This window comes from Pelodiscus sinensis, chromosome 1 (genome assembly GCF_052426305.1).
Source record: "Pelodiscus sinensis isolate ZL-2025 chromosome 1, ASM5242630v1, whole genome shotgun sequence".
Lineage (NCBI taxonomy): Eukaryota > Metazoa > Chordata > Testudines > Trionychidae > Pelodiscus > Pelodiscus sinensis.
The window spans coordinates 51,315,749-51,332,809 of NC_143052.1; the positions used below are offsets into that span (position 1 = coordinate 51,315,749).

General features: G+C 42.3%; 1 protein-coding gene across 2 annotated transcripts in view; it reads left to right on the forward strand.

Moving 5' to 3' along the window:
* Positions 1-17,061, forward strand: part of DOCK4 (dedicator of cytokinesis 4) — a 392,744-nt gene that overhangs the window by 292,047 nt on the left and 83,636 nt on the right. For both annotated transcript variants that reach the window (XM_006122512.4, XM_006122513.4), the window contains exons 28-30: positions 8,402-8,477; positions 9,748-9,848; positions 10,487-10,545. In XM_006122512.4, the coding sequence (XP_006122574.2) occupies positions 8,402-8,477; positions 9,748-9,848; positions 10,487-10,545 (236 nt within the window). The remainder of the gene's footprint in view (positions 1-8,401; positions 8,478-9,747; positions 9,849-10,486; positions 10,546-17,061) is intronic.

Genomic DNA, 17,061 nt, shown 5'->3' on the forward strand with positions numbered 1-17,061 from the left:
ACATACACAACTTCTATCAGGTCTTCTGATGCTGAAGGAGCCATACTGGGATATATTTTTTATTTTGAAGCCCTGGATTCTGTGAAAAAATTTTTTCACTCTTTTCAGTAATGATGTGGCATCTGATGAGTGTTTTCAGATAAGGCCATCCTTAACTGGATGCTATCTGCTCTAAATCAAAAACAGAAAGAGAGGCTTAGGGAGAAATGTTCTATATCTGAAGAGCCAAAGAAGATAATTTATGGTCAAGCATTCTTTGTATGCTAGCTGCTACAATTCACGGACAGATGTCCATCAATGACTAATATCACAGATTAGCTTTGTAAAATTGCCAAATGTGCACAAATCATAGTTGCTGACATATTTTAACCTGTGGCAGAAAATATGAAGGAACTTTTCCAAAATGTAAGAAACCAAGGCGAGCTCTACACTACAAGGGAAGGTCGACTTAAGATACACAAGTACAGCTAAGTAAATAATATAGCTGGAGTCAACGTACCTTTAACCAAACTTTAACACCATACCCACAGCATTTGATTTTTGCAGATCTCCACTAGATTGCTAAATCAAACACCGGAAGATCAAATTCCACAGCATTGATCTTCTCATTAGTATAAATGTGGCCTGAGAAAGATGCAAAAAAATAGAGAAATTGTATTAAAAAAAGATATTTTTCAAATGTCCCGTGACAGGAATAGGGATGTGGAAAAGATCTTGTTGCATATATTTGTTATTTGTATTGACTGAACAATGGAATACAAATAAAAGCCTTTGTTTGATATTGTTTTGTTCTGTATAATCTATATAACTACTCAGATGTGCATCTGTAATGGTTAAATCAAGACTCCATAATTACATGTGCAACCAAAAAGAGTAATTGCTTACAGCTATTAAACATTAATGGCAAAAATGTTGCCATTACAAGTGTGTTGTATTCTACATCATGGAAAATACTATCTTTGTGTTTCTCTTCTTCAGCATAACATCGGTTTACTAACTCAATTAACTGAAACTAAGTGTCATTGCAGCAGTGCTGCTAATCATAAACTGCAATGGAAGATGTGGTTGAAGGATTCCTAAATCAGTTATCTACTTCCACAGAGGAATCCAAAATTATGCAACATGAATGCTGTACTGTATGAATGATGTTCATAGAAAGGAAGTTGGTAGTGTCTGTCAAAAACTTGAGATAACACAGTATTATTCATTTAATTATATAATCCTTAGGTTAGAATAATTTCCCTTGTCTGGATGATTCAGCTGTTTGGCATCTTTCCAGGGCATTTAACAGACTTTCCAGAGTTTGAGAACTGTCATGTTTCGTTAGCAATGAAGGATGATGTTTCTTGACAACAAAGTGAGGTTACAGTTCTACATTAAGCAGAGATTTGATACTTAAATAATATTCAGGTACAATATGAGACAACTGTGTGTTAATCTATTCTCTGCTGCTTCACAAATTGCTTTCATTTGAAAGATTGGTTAATTTGAATAAGTCTCATTTGTCTATGTGGTTTTAACCATTGTGTGTTCTTTCAGCAGATTGCTGAATGTTAGAAATGCAGCAGCATCTGTCTCTTAAACACCAATGGGCTATTTTTTCATATGTCTTCAACACTTACGAAACAGGGCAATGGAAGTTCATATTTATAGTCAAGCAAGTGCTCTGTCATACAAGCTTTGGTACTGTGATGAGTCCACCAGCCTGGGCTCCCTGGTAGGGATGTTAAATATTGGTTAATTGAGTAGTTGAGTAACCTCATTAATTCTTATCAGTTACTCAACTTTCTATCGTATCCAGGGCAGGACCAGCAGCCAGTGCACTCCAACCCAGCTCCTGAGGAGCCTCCTCCCACTCTACACTGCTGCCTCTGTATCAGAGGCAGAAGCATGGGGTGCCAAGCGGGAGCTGGTTGGTAAGGGGAGCCAGCTTAAAAACCAGCTCCCCTCATGGACCGGCTGCCTGTCACCCTGTGTTGCTGCCTCTGATACAGAGGCAGCACTGCAGGGTGGCAGGAGACCCTGTCTGGGAGAGGTCTGAGCTCCCAGACATGGCACAAGCTAGAACTGAGCCAGGCTGCCTGCCCACCTAGCTCCTAATACATTTTAAATGCAGATCCCCAGTGGCAGTAGGTCCCAGGCCCAGCGTGAGCCAGGATTGAACCTGGCTACCTGACTGCCTGCCCGGCTCCTAATACACATTAATTTTAGAGCTGCAGAGGGAGTAGGTCCTGGGCCTGTCACAAGCCAGCACTGAGTCAGGCAGCTGGCCAGCCTGCTAAAACATTTACTGACAGTGGAGGGGGATGTATGTGGTCTATAGTAGCGTTTCTTAAAGTGTGTTCTGCGGCACACCGGTGTGCCACGAGGCAGTCAGAGGTGTGCCGTGGAGACGACCGAAAAAATTCTGCTCCCCCACTGCCGATGGAGCCTATAGGCAGCTCCCGCTGTGGCTGCCCCCTCGCCCCAGCCCACAGGATGGCCCCTGTGCCATGGGGCCTCCGGTGCTGTGCAGCCTCCTCCTCCTCCAAGTGTGCAGGTGGCAGCTTTTACAGCGGCCACTGTTTCTAGGGGGGGCGGGGGGAGCTGAGGAGCCGCTCCGGGACCTCCGTGTTTTAAAACTGCCACCTGTGGGGAACCCGGCTCAGGCTTTGCTGCCCCCCCCCCCCCACCTGGGGCATGCTTGTGCTCTGCTGCCCCCCATGCACTGCTGCTCTCTCTCCCCTGCATCCCTCCCTAGCCTGCTAACCTGTCAGGGGGTTTCTACTTCCCTCCCCTCCTCCCCCGCGCAAGCGGGAAGCCTGGCCTGGTACTGCAGCTGCCCTGGGTTCTCTGCTGTATGGCGGGGGAGGGGAAACTCCTCCCTCACCCCCCGAGGAACAAGAGCATGCTCCCTGGAGGCTTTTCCTGATGCACCAGGGTGCCAAGCCAGGTAAGCGTCCCCCCCCTTATGCTCAGACCCCGCACTCAAACCCCCCTCATTTCCCTCCCCCTGCAAAGACCCCACATTCCCAGCTTGCTCTGATACCCTGCCCCAAGTTCCCTCCTGCACCCTCCCTCCTGGCCAGACACCCTGCCCCAATATCCGCTCCTGGCCAGATATTCTGCCCCAAGACCGCTCCTCTATCCTTCCTCCTGGCCAGACACCCTGCCCCACGTCTCCTCCTCTATCCTCCTTCTTGGACAGGAACTCTGCCCCAAAACCCTCCTCTACCCTCCCTCCTGACCAGACACTTGACCTTATTTAGCATTTATTATTATCCTTACTTTTTTGTGGTCTGTGTTTTCAGCTCCATGTACCAGACTGTTATTAGGGCAGTCTTCCTGGGGCTGGGAGTGGTGGTGCATTTTGACCCCCAGCTCTGGTGGGGCAGGGGGGTTTCTCAACAAAAAAAAATCGTTAGTGTTCCCCATAAAAAAAAAATTGTTTGGTGTTCCTCAGTCTTAAAAAGTTTAAGAAACACTGGTCTATAGTATTAACCTAAATCGGTTCATCGACTACACTGTTACATCCCTACACACAGTAAGGGACACACCCAGCTTCAGTTACTTGCAGGCTCTCTGACCAGCCACTGGATATGAACTAAGTGTAGAAAGGCGAAAGCCAAGATAACTCTCAGTACCCTGTCTGGAGCATAAACCCAGCTTATTGGGGGTGGAGTGAAGTATGAGTTTACACTGGAGAGTTCCCTGTGCAGTACAAGGCAGTATTAAAGAGAACTATCCGATGTAAGCTCATGCTTCCCTCCACACCCAGGGTGGAGAGGAATATGCAACAGCCATTGCCACTAGAGCTACAATTTCCCAAGCACTTCACTCATACTCACGGATTTAGATAAAGCAAAACCAATGTTATTAACTACAAAGGATAGATTTTAAATGATAAGTGATAGCAAAAAGATCAAAACATTACCTGACAAAGAAAAATGCAAACTACACTCAATATACTAGATAGAAGTGAGTATAAATCAGCAGTTTCTCACCCTGACAGTACAAGCGAGCTGCAGATTTTTAAAGCACAGGCTACACTTGCTTTTCGGCTTGGACTCCCCAGGACTTTTATACACAGGCTAGAAATCCCTTTAGCCTGGTCCAGCACTTCCCCCAAGTTCAGTCTTTGTTCCTCGGGTGTTTCCAGGAGTCATCTTGTGTGAGGTGTGCAAAACCACAGATGATGTCAATCCCTGCGTTATATAGCTTTAGCATATGGTGGAAAGCCTTTGGTTCAAAACTTGGTTCCTAGACTGGTTTGTGGAAAAATGCTGACATCACAAGATGGGGTTCAGAATCATGTGACCTATGCAATTGTCCTTGTATAGTTATAGCTGCCATACCTCTGCCTGGAATGTTCTCAGGAAGGGTTACTAGGTGGGAGGTTAGCTTGTCTCCTAAGGCCTATTATCTTCCCTAATTGCTCATTACCCTGAATAAGCCTTTTCCTACCCATTATCTAGACTGACAGCATCTTGCCTATGGGGCTTCACCCAGATATAACTACATTTGAAATACAAATACATAGTCAGTATTCATAACTTCAGATGCAAAATGGTGCATGCTTACAAATAGGATAATCATATTCAGCAAATCATAACTTTTTCAATTACACCTTACATGACTTACCTTGTAAAAAAAATCATAATTGTACCATAATCATATCCTAATATTACTATGCAAATATGGGGTGCAACGGCACAGGTATATTCTATTTTTGTGTATATTAGGATCCCAGATATATCATTTGACAACCATATACATTAACTTTTAGATGACCCTCTTGGTTTCCTCTGAACTTTATATCACCAGGACTAACATCTTTTAAAAAAACTTTCTTTTCATTAATGAAAGTTGAATATACACATGTCCCAAAGTGCCCAGGTATTCACATACCCAACATAGTTATGATTATCTATGTACAGAATATGCCATGTAGATATTTTAAAAACTCACTCGTCAACAATATGATTGCAAAATATATGTAGTAACATTATATGTAAAGTTTTGAATTCTCCCTGCATGATGTTACTAGAGCTTGTTCAAAACCTGACAGTCTTGCCTCAATGAAGATGTTGAGTAGGTCTATCCTAAACAAAGGAATGTGGGTTTACCTCAATTTATATATAGACAGAAAACAGAAAAATTAAGACAGTAGGGGGAGGAGATTGAAAGAAATAGCACAATTTAAATTCTGGCCAATACCAAAGTGGGAAAATAACAGAATGAAACTTCTTTCACTATCAGACTCCATGTCGCCTTCCTCACAGCTTTAATACATTTTACTTTTTGAGGTAGCACCGAGAAGCATCCATTTCAAAGGATCACTAGACTATAAAAGAAAGGGGGCAGAGAACCCCTAACTGTCTCTTCCATTTAAGACGACAAAGAACTAGCATTTTGGGCTTCAGGTTGAGATTCTGACTGATTGAATGGGAGTCATCCATTTTGCTGGAAAACTGTGGAAGAAAAAAAGCTATCTTCAGCAAAGTCTGTATCTTGCTATGTTATGTCTAATCACGAGAAAGCATTTTTAATCGATCTCACTTAAAATCCTATTTTCTGTTGTTAATCTTGTTTTATTTTTAATTCAAACCATCAACACTGTGTGTAAATTAGTGTTAATTAAGCCCAATTAAAATGGTAAAATGAACGTTATTATTTCTTTAAACGGTCTAAGAGGGAGTTGGACACTTCAGGGAACATGGTTCAGGAGAATTTGGGAATGCCAGTGTGCGGGATTGTAATCAGGGCTGGGGGAAGGCAGAGTGGGAATGTGGGATGGTAGACAGACTTCTGGGGTTACAGTTGCTGAGCCTGGGCTGGCTGCATAGCACACAGATAATCGGTGTTACCTGCATGCTTGTTGCTGACTGGGATTATCCTAGGCATCCTAAGTATCCTAGAAAGTAACAGCAGCAAATCATTGTGAGTGAAAGAAAGTTAAGAGAGGGACACAATACCTCATTAGTCAGGATTGCACCTAAAGGGTAAAAAAGGGGTAGTTGGGAGGATTTATCATCAGGTTGTTATTTTAACTGAACTTTACATTTCAAGAACTTGTAAAATACTTTTAGGTTATTCTGAAGGGGAACAGTTAAAGTTTTCAGTTATATTAATTTGTTTGATTATTCTGGGACAAGGAAATAGAACAAAATTAAGGGTGAACATGAGTAAACCATACCAAAGTCAAGCTGGGAGCAATAGCAGCAAAAGGCACCCTGTATGGCATGACAAGTGTTGACACGGCCCCTTACTGGTCTGGTTGCACCTTCCAGAATGCCATGATGATATTTAAGAAAGGAACATGTCAAATTCGTATTAGTTTCCTCATTGGCCACTTAGGACCATCCTGCTAGCTCACATAGGCTATGATGATGTAATCTGAGGGATGTACATTAAATTATTTACATAAATATGTTTTTACAATACAAGAGCTGGGATTATACAATACAATATAGGAAATACTTTTCCACAGTTCTGACTTTGAAGTAAGTGTGTGTGTGTACACGTGTGTGTGTACACGTGTGTGTGTGTGTGTGTGTGTGTGTGTGTGTGTGTGTGTGTGTACACGGCTGGGTCTGAGAATGTAACTTTTTTTCTAAGGAAGATTATCTCTGTTGAGGATTTCAGGACTCGAGTTTCATTTTGAATAGAGCACCAATTGAGAATCAGAAGCTGTACTTGAAAGCACTGCTTTATAGTGGATGCTAGTACAAAGTGGATAAAAGTGGGTACTTGAGAGTGTCATCAGAATAATGTAAAATTGAAGTTTACAGTTCTTGATATTTGTCTGAAACAACTCAATGGTAAGATTTAGGGTCTTTTTCTTGTAAAATGATTGGCTGTTCTGAACATATCAGTTGCTGGAGATTCTAAGGAATTCAAGCAGTTTTTATCATAAGATGAATATTTTGCCATTTATCTACAGGAATTTTTATCCCAAATTTTATTAATTTACTTTAAGATCATAGGCTGGGAAGCAGTTGGTTTATGTGAGCGGTGTGTCGTGCTAGTCAGCTACCCATGTATCATCTATCTAATGATATCCTTCCTATTGTATGTCTTCTTGACTCTCTTGCCCCACACAGTGTAGATGCTACAAAGTCCCCATAAACCTGAGATCCTTAGTATCTTCCATATTTATCCAGACTCTCAATATAATTTGCCACTACAATATCTGAGTAAGAAACTTAGCAAGGAACATAAAAGGCAATAAGATGATGAATGAACTGCACCAAAGTAATTCTATAAATACATTAGGAATAAGAGAAAGACAAAAGTCTACTTAGAGAAGAAGAACTAATAATGGATAACAAGAAAATTTGAGGTGTTTTACCTCTCTTGCATCATTCTTTACTAAAAAGTTGTGCCCAAATACTTAACACAATTAATATTAACAATAAGGGGAAAAGAAGGTGAGGCAAAATAGGGAAAGAGCAAACTAAAGAGTATTTAGGAAAGTTCAGTATAATTAAGTTGGCAGGGCCTGATGAAATTCACCTCAGGTTACTTCAGAAACAAGCTGAAGCAATCTCAGAACTGTTAGCTGTTATCTTTAAGAATGTATGGAGAGCAGGTGAGGTTCCCAAGAATTAGAGAAGGGAAAACATACCACATATATTGAAAAGGGGAACAAAGAGGATCTGGAGGATTTTAGCCTAACCTTGATACTTGGAAAGATATGGGCACTAATTTTTAAGCAATCACTTTAAGTACATAGTGATAATAGATTAGTAAGTACTTCAGACATGGATTTGTCAAGAACAAATCATGCCAAACTAACCTAATATCCTTCTGTTACAGGGTTTCTGGCCTTGTGGCTGGGGAGACCTTTTAGATAGGATGGCCAGATATCCTGATATTATTGGGACTGTCCCAATATTAGGGATTTGTTTTTATATACACAACTATACATTGATGCAAATCTGCATGTCAGAAACTTAAGACACAGCACAGGCAGTAGTGTATGTCAGTAAATAGTGTTTGCAAATGGTGCAATACTGAATATTCATTTTCGTTTTTATGCACACACTAAAAAATGTTAAAACAAGTTGCTCTCATTACATATATCATCACTAATAGCACCAAATTTAGATTATAATATGATGATATGGTTTGGTTTTCAAAATAATGTGGTATGTATTTTTCCTGTTAATTTTATCTTGTTGCATATGTATTAAAAAGCACTGTCCATATAGCTATACCATCCATATTTTCATGTTTGTTCCTTGCCATATGTGTTTTCTGACAACAGATTGTATTGGTATCCAGTTACTCATTTATGTTTAGATTATGGTATTTATTGTAGTTTATGGTATCATGCTTTATTGAAAAATGATCTAGTGCTTAAGGAATCAGTTAAATTTTTCCACTCAATGAAGAGTAATACTTCTTTTTCTGTTAACAGTGTTATTATTACAACAGTCCTGTATCTTTCCGATGCCCTTCGCAAGAACTTCCTAAATGAGAACTTTGATTATAAGGTACTGTAAGAATGCACTCCTCCAAAATATATCTTGTCAATCTGTGGCTGTTGTGATTCTGGGTTGTTGCTCTTTGAAACAAATTTAGCTTTTATTTCTGAGCTGCTAGAATATCTGCAGCATTATCAATCTCAGCTGTTCAAAAATAATGAGATGATTTCAAAATTATGAGGTTGTGTGTTTTTGTATTTGGGATTATTTTTGTTTGCCTTCTGAAAAATAACTCATCGGCCACACACAAATGTTAAAAAAACCCTCGCTGATGTGGGTCCTGACTAAGAAGGAGAAAGACGCTCCCTATATTCTCCTTGCACACCAGAGCCTAGAGGACCCAGGCTAGTAGATTTTGTGAGCTTCAGCCCGTTGAGGGGCAGTCAGTTGAGGGACTGGAGCACCAGTGCAGGCTCCCCAGTGCTGGGGGACAAAGAACCCTGAGCATCATGGGCCAGATCCAGGCAAGCCGAGGACCATATCCAACCCCTGGGCCTTAGGTTCCCACCTCTTCTTTAAAGTGTACATAATTTTTTTGTATCAAGGTTTCTTGATTACAGAAAATATTTTCTGTTCTGCTTATATTATCTCAGACAGTAAAGTGAACTTATTCCTTGGCATATTTTCCCAAAATATGGCTCAAGATATTTTTAAACTCTTAAAACCAATTAACATCATGTACATTAAAATATTATGCTATGACATTCTGGATATTGTCAAAGACTAGCCTGTGTTTAGTGAGCTGTGATATCTGTAATAACCCAGCACAGAAGTTAGAGCTGGGGGACTATGCTAACAAATTATGTTGCCTCGCTTTACTTCATCTTTCCCTTATTGAGACACTGTAGTTATTGATGCTTGTGCATTTTATCAGTAATAAGTAGAGCTGCCCAGAGAACAATTTTTTCTAAATTTACTCGGAGAAAACAAATTTCAGAAGTTTTCACAAACCAGAATTCTGTCAAAGTTTCTGTTTCCAGGTCAAAATCGTCAGGTTTTTAATTCAGTTCTCTTTATCTTTGTCTCTGTGACTGGGGAGTCCACTAGGGACCCCAGAAACCTTACTGCCAAAAAAGTCATCAAAATGAGTAAGTCTTTGCAAAGTATTTCACCGGCAACAAAACAGAATATTTGGTTGAGAAAACATTGTCTCAAAAATATTCTAACCAGCTCTATGAAAAGTAAGACACAAGATACAAATGAAAAGTTGCTTCTAATGCAAATGTAAACTGTTATTGGTGAGAAATAGAAATAACCAAATGTCTTGTTTTTATTGTAGATCTGGGATTCCTACTTTTACCTTGCTGTCATTTTCATAAACCAGTTATGTCTGCAATTGGAGATGTTTACCCCTTCCAAAAAGAAAAAAGTTTTGGAAAAGTAAGTACCAGTCAGGTTCCATAAAATTACTTAAGATTAAACAGTTACATTTGCAACATACGGCTCTGCTACCAAACCATGACAGTGGTGGAACCCGACCCACGACTGTGTTGGAATCTGGCCTTCCAACATGGGTGGAGCAGCGCAGCCAGGGCCCAAACAACTGACCACCCCTGATGGTAGGGAGCTGACACCACATATATTTTCAGCAAAATTCACTCTTGCTGAGACAATAAAGTAACACAGTGGCTTATAGTTCTGGGTGTCCAGAAAAGAACATCATAGGCTAAAATAAAATAATTATCTGAGAGGAAAGAAAAGGAAAAATGTGATGCACGGTAAGAGAATAGATTGGTATCGCTATTGTGTCATATCATTACTGTTAGTGATGTTCCAGGGCTAGTAAGTAATATGCGGCAAATTAATGTGTCTTTATGAAACAATCCACTTGATTAGATATGTATTGGACATTAGCATAGGTTTTTTGGGTGGGTCCCCTTTTCTGTGCTGTACATCCACCCAAAAGTTGGGGAAAATCATTACTGTGTGGAAATCTCTCAGTTCATCTTGCTACATCTTGTAAACTTCTTTCCTAAATCATGTTCTGCTTAAAAGTGTTTTTTTTAATTATATCACAGATATGGTGACATGCGCGTAACCATGGGATGTGAAATCTTCAGCATGTGGCAAAATTTAGGTAAGGAACTTTTTTAAATCTTCAGAGTAAAAATGTGCACTGAAACAAAGTATCACAAAAATGTTGAACAAAAATCTTTCCACCAGCTTATCTGGGGCTAGTCACTGCCTCTTTGCATCCAAGTTTGTCCTCCTGCAAAAACATTTATAATTCTTGAAGTTGAACTAATTGTTTGGATTTGCAAAGTGTTTTCAGATCCTTTGATGGAAATAATTTGAGCTATACTTGGGCCCGAGTCCAATACTGTGTATTTCTTGAAAAAAATATAGAATAATCATAATGTTCAAATCAAATCATTATCATTATTGTGACACCTTCTTCCATCTATGAGAAACTGTTGTCTTCCAGTATACTGCAAGATAAAAATCAAAACAATAAATGTTTTTTTTGATAATGTGGTTACATTTGAACATTCTAAAATTCGTACTTGTGAGTAAGTGTGTATTTCTCATCGAGCCATTCTAGTAATTTTGGGTACTTTTGTTCATTAATTAAAGCTATTCCTTTCTCAAAATACTCTTCCAATGACTTATAAGTCAAAAATACCCACTAACAGCTAAAGTATCTGGATGAAAGGAAGCTCAGAACACACAGACTGCTCACAGAACCCCTGCATTGGGCCATGACAACAACCCTTAGAAGCCAGGAAAAGGAACATCTATCTCCACTATGATCCAGCAGCAAAATCTAGGATCCAGAACTCTGCTGGTCAAACTGCCCTAATACTATCTGAGAGATTTCCAGGCCCTCATTTTACTGTGCCCGAAATCCTGGAGACTATTCTTGTACTTCAAAGTTGTGTTTGACGGTGTAGCTCAGAACAATATGCCTCATGCATGATGCCTTCATACATTGGGCACAGGCACCTTTGAGCGCAATGGCTTCTGACTGCAAACTGCTGAAGACTCTAACGAACAGGGTAAGACCAGATTCTCTCAGTTAAAGAGAAGTGAGAAATGTTCCTCTAAGCCCTCCTCCAAGGAGATACATTTCTTCTGTCTCTCTCGCTCCTTTAAGATTCCTTGCACAAGTACAGGTTCATCAGGCACTCATAAGAAACATACCTGTCAGTGATGTGGGCGGTGAAGCCCGAGTGATTAGCACAGGTGTCCGTGGCCATGAATTGGAGCCAGTGTCAAAGGCTCAATGCCAGAGTCAAAGTCAGAGCCAGAATCAGAAGTCAGGAATAGGGTCCAGGTATCAAAGCTGGAGTCAGAGGCCAGATTATCATAGAATCATAGAATAATAGGACTGGAAGGGACCTCGAGAGGTCATCGAGTCCAACCCCCCTCCCTCAGGGCAGTACCAAGCTCTGTCTACACCATCCCTGACAGATGTCTATCTAACCTGTTCTTAAATATCTCCAGAGAGGGAGATTCCACCACCTCCCTTGGCAATTTATTCCAATATTTGACCACCCTGACAGTTAGGAATTTTTTCCTAATGTCCAATCTAAACCTCCCTTGCTGCACTTTAAGCCCATTACTCCTTGTCCTGTCCTCAAACCAAGAGGAACAAATTTTCTCCTTCCTCCTTGTGACACTCTTTTAGATATTTGAAAACCGCTATCATGTCCCCCCTTAATCTTCTCTTTTCCAAACTAAACAAGCCCAGTTCATGAAGCCTGGCTTCATAGGTCATGTTCTCTAGACCTTTAATCATTCTTGTCGCTCTTCTCTGTCCCCTTTCCAATTTCTCCACAGCTTTCTTGAAATGTGGCGCCCAGAACTGGACACAGTACTCCAGCTGAGGCCTAACTAGTGCAGAGTAGAGCGGCAGAATGACTTCACGAGTTTTGCTTACAACACACCTGTTGATACAACCTAGAATCATATTTGCTTTTTTTGCAACAGCATCACACTGTTGACTCATATTCAACTTGTGGTCCACTATGACCCCTAGATCCCTTTCCGCCATGCTCCTTCCTAGACAGTCGCTTCCCATCTTGTATGTATGGAACTGATTGTTCCTTCCTAAGTGGAGCACTTTGCATTTCTCTTTATTAAACCTCATCCTGTTTACCTCTGACCATTTCTCTAACTTGCTAAGGTCATTTTGAATTATGTCCCTATCCTCCAAAGAAGTTGCAACCCTACCCAGAGTTTGGTATCATCTGCAAACTTAATAAGCGTACTCTCTATCCCAATATCTACGTCATTGATGAAGATATTGAACAGTACGGGTCCCAAAACAGACCCTTGCGGAACTCCACTTGTTATCCCTTTCCAGCAGGATTTAGCACGGTTAACAACAACTCTCTGACTACGGTTATCCAGCCAATTATCTCTGATTACGGTTATCCAGCCCACCTTATCGTGGCCCTATCTAAGTTATATTTGCCTAGTTTATCAATAAGAATATCATGCGAGACCGTATCAAATGCCTTACTAAAATCTAGGTATATGACATCCACCGCTTCTCCCTTATCCACAAGGCTCGTTATCCTATCAAAGAAAGCTATCAGATTAGTTTGGCATGACTTGTTCTTCACAAACCCATGCTGGCTATTCCCTATCACTTTATTACCTTCCAAGTGTTTGCATATGATTTCCTTAATTACCTGCTCCATTATCTTCCCTGCGACAGACATTAAACTGACCGGTCTGTAGTTTCCTGGGTTGTTCTTATTCCCTTTTTTATAGATGGGCACAATATTTGCCCTTTTCCAGTCTTCTGGAATCTCCCGTCTTCCATGATTTTTCAAAGATCATAGCTAAAGGCTCAGATACCTCCTCTATCAGCTCCTTGAGTATCCTGGGATGCATTTCATCAGGACCTAGTGACTTGCTGACATCTAACTTTCCTAAGTGATTTGTAACTTGTTCTTTGTGTATCCTATCTTCTAAACTTACCCTCTCTCTGCTTGTATTCACTACGTTAGGCACACCTCCAGACTTCTCGGTGAAGACCGAAACAAAGAAGTCATTGAGCATCTCCACCATTTCCAAGTTTCCTGTTACTGCTTCTCCCTCCTCACTGAGCAGTGGGCCTACCCTGTCCTTGGTCTTCCTCTTGCTTCTAATGTATTTATAAAAGGTCTTCTTGTTTCCCTTTATGCCTGTAGCTAGTTTGATCTCATTTTGTGCCTTTGCCTTTCTAATCTTGCCCCTGCATTCCCGTGTTGCTTGCCTACATTCATCCTTAGTTATTTGTCCTAGTTTCCATTTTTTATAGGACTCCTTTTTTATTTTGAGATCATGCAAGATCTCCTTGTTAAGCCAAGCTGGTCTTTTGCCATATTTTCTATCTTTCCTACACAGCGGAATTGTTTGCTTTTGGGCCCTTAACAACGTCCCTTTGAAATACTTCCAACTCTCCTCAGTTGTTTTTCCCTTCAGTCTTGCTTCCCGTGGGACCTTACCTACAAGTTCTCTGAGCTTATCAAAATCTGCCTTCCTGAAATCCATTACCTCAATTGTGCTGGTCTCCCTTCTACCTTTCCTTAAGATCATGAACTCTATTATTTCATGATCACTGTCCCCTATACTGTCTTCCACTTTCAAGTTCTCAACTAGTTCCTCCCTCTTTGTTAAAATCAAATCCAGAACAGCTTCTCCTCTGGTAGCTTTTTCAACCTTCTGAAACAGAAAGGTGTCTCCAATGCAGTCCAGAAACTTATTGGATAGCCTGTGCCCCGCTGTGTTAGTTTCCCAACATATGTCTGGATAGTTGAAGTCCCCCATCACAACCAAATCTTGGGCTTTGGATAGTTTTGTTAATGGTTTAAAAAAGGCCTCATCCACCTCTTCCACCTGGCTAGGTGGCCTGTAGTAGACTCCTAGCATGACATCACCCTCATTTTTTACCCCTTTTAGCTTAACCCAGAGACTCTCTACACAGCTATCTCCTACGTTCATCTCCACTTCAGTCCAAGTGTGTACATTTTTAATATACAAGGCAACCCCTCCTCCCTTTTTTCCCTGTCTGTCCTTCCTGAGCAAGCCGTACCCTTCCATACCAACATTCCAATCGTGCGTCCCATCCCACCAGGTTTCTGTAATACCAATGATATCATAGTTGTATTTATTGGTTAGCAATTCCAGTTCTTCCTGCTTATTACCCATACTTCTCGCATTTGTATATAGGCATCTAAGATACTGATTTGATCTTGCCTCCCTGTTGTGCCCTGACCCTCCTTTCTCCTTGCTATTATAGGCTGTAGTCCCCCCCCCCCCATTTCCAACCCATCTCCCAGTCCCGCACATTCAGCACTTACCTGTGGGCTTTGCTCACCTGTCCCCGTCGAACCTAGTTTAAAGCCCTCCTCACAAGGTTAGCCAGTCTGTGTCCAAACAAGGCCTTCCCGCTCCTGGAAAGCGGAACTCCATCGCCGCCAAGCAGTCCTTCCTGGAAGAGCACCCCGTGATCAAGGAAGCCGAATCTCTCCTGGCGACACCATCTTCGCAGCCAAGCAGTCACCTCCAGGATGCACCTCTCTGCCCGGGCCCCTACCTTTGACAGGAAGGATCGAAGAGAATACCACCTGCACTCCAAACTCCTTCACCCGTACTCCCAAAGCCCTGTAGTCACACTTGATCCGCTCAGTGTCACACCTGGCAGTATCATTTGTGCCCACGTGGACGAGTAGCATGGGGTAGTAGTCAGAGGTCTGGATAATCCTCGACAATGCCTCCGTAACATCTCGGATACGGGCCCCTGGCAGACAGCATACCTCTCGAGATGAACTGTCAGGGTGACAGATGGGTGCCTCCGTTCCCCTCAGAAGAGATTCTCCAACCACCACTACCCTACGTTTCTTCCTCGCAGTGGTGGCAGGAGACTGCTCAACCTTGGTGGTGCAAGGCCTGGTCTCCTCCACTGTGGGGGGGTGACTCCTTGTCTCCTGCAGAAAGTAAACTGTAACGGTTATGTAACAACACAGTGGGAGGGTTAGGAGCAGGGGTGGAACGCTGCCTGCAGCCGGAAGTAACCAGCTGCCAGTGCTCACCCTGCACCACCGCCTCCTCCATAAGTGGCTGGTCAACAGTCCCACATCCTAGGACAGTGACCTCAGTGGACTCCACAGGAATACTGTCCAGGAATTCCTTATGGCCCCGAATGCTCCTCAGCCTGGCCACCTCCTCCTGCAGCTCTCCCACCTGCTGCCTGAGAGATTCCACCAGCAGGCACCTTTCACAACGGTTGTCTCCCCCAGCCTGGAGATCACTCAGTGGGAATTGCAAGCCACAAATACTGCAAGACCACACCCAGAGCCCAGGATCAGACCCAGGTTACTTGGAGGGAGGCAGGACTCAGTGCAAGGCAGGAGCAGAGCTGGAACAATGCAGCAACCAATCTGAGATGCAGGAGCTACCCCAACAGTCAGTGAATACTTTGAGCAGCTATTGAACTGCTGCTGCTGGACATAAGAGCCATTCTGCTGACTATTCCAACTAATTTTGCAGTGGAACCAATTATGCAGCCTACTACAGGCCATCTGTGCTCATTAGGTTGCCCAGAGATGGGAACTGCTGTATGCCATGTATCTACACTGGCTCAGCTGCAAGTCCTGATTCCTGACAGTTCTTGTTCATCAGCACCAAAAACCATAAGTTCCCTGAAACTGCCAGCAACCAAAGGGGCAGGATTATCCACAGCACCAGCAAAGGAAAGAAGTGAATCGATGCTTCCTACGCTGTTATCCATGGATATCTGAACCCAAAGTGATGGTAACTATTCTCTGTCAGGTGGTGTAAGGAAATAAATCAGTGGGACACACAGCATCTTCATCTGACACATGACTGATACACCCAAGTGCTTCCACCCTAAAATCCTCCTCTTTACTCAGTATGAAGCACACATATAAAGTAACAATAATCTTAGAGCTCTTCAGACTAGAGTTACCCAAAGTCTGAGGTGGTGTTGAATGGCAGCAACAGCAAGTTTCTGGTTGCCTGCTTTCCTCCTAGCTGCTGGGAAAATTAATCATAGAATCATATAACTCTAGAACTGGAAGGGACCTCATCAAGTCCAGTCCTCTGCCCTCAAAGCATGACCAAGAACCATCTGCATCATCCCTGATATATGTCTGTCTAACCTGCTCTTAAATATCTCCAGTAATGGAGATTCCACAACCCCCAAGCAATTTATTCCAGTGTTTAACCACCTTGACAGGAAGTTTTTCCTAATGTCCAATATAACGCCCTCTTCCCCCACTGCAATTTAAGTCCATTGCTTCTTGTCCTATCATCAGAGGCAAAGCAGAACACTTTTTTCCCTGCTCCTTGCAACACCCTGTCAGGGTGCAAGCCCCCACTGTGCCTCAGTGCCCCCTGACTGTCCTCATTTAGCCCCTCTCAGGGTAAGTTACAGTCTGTATGGGTTGCTCATCATTGGTATTGGGATTATCTCTGTGGCCCCGCTTACCTAAGCCACGCTGTGATCTGCCGCCAAATCCAGGGCCTTGCCTCCGGCTCCTAGCCAGGGTGGCCTTAGCTAGCCTTCTCCCAGCCCTTGCTGGCTCTCCCCAGCAGGTCTCCCTTCTGGGAACTCCTGCTTCCTCCACAGTCAGCCCCT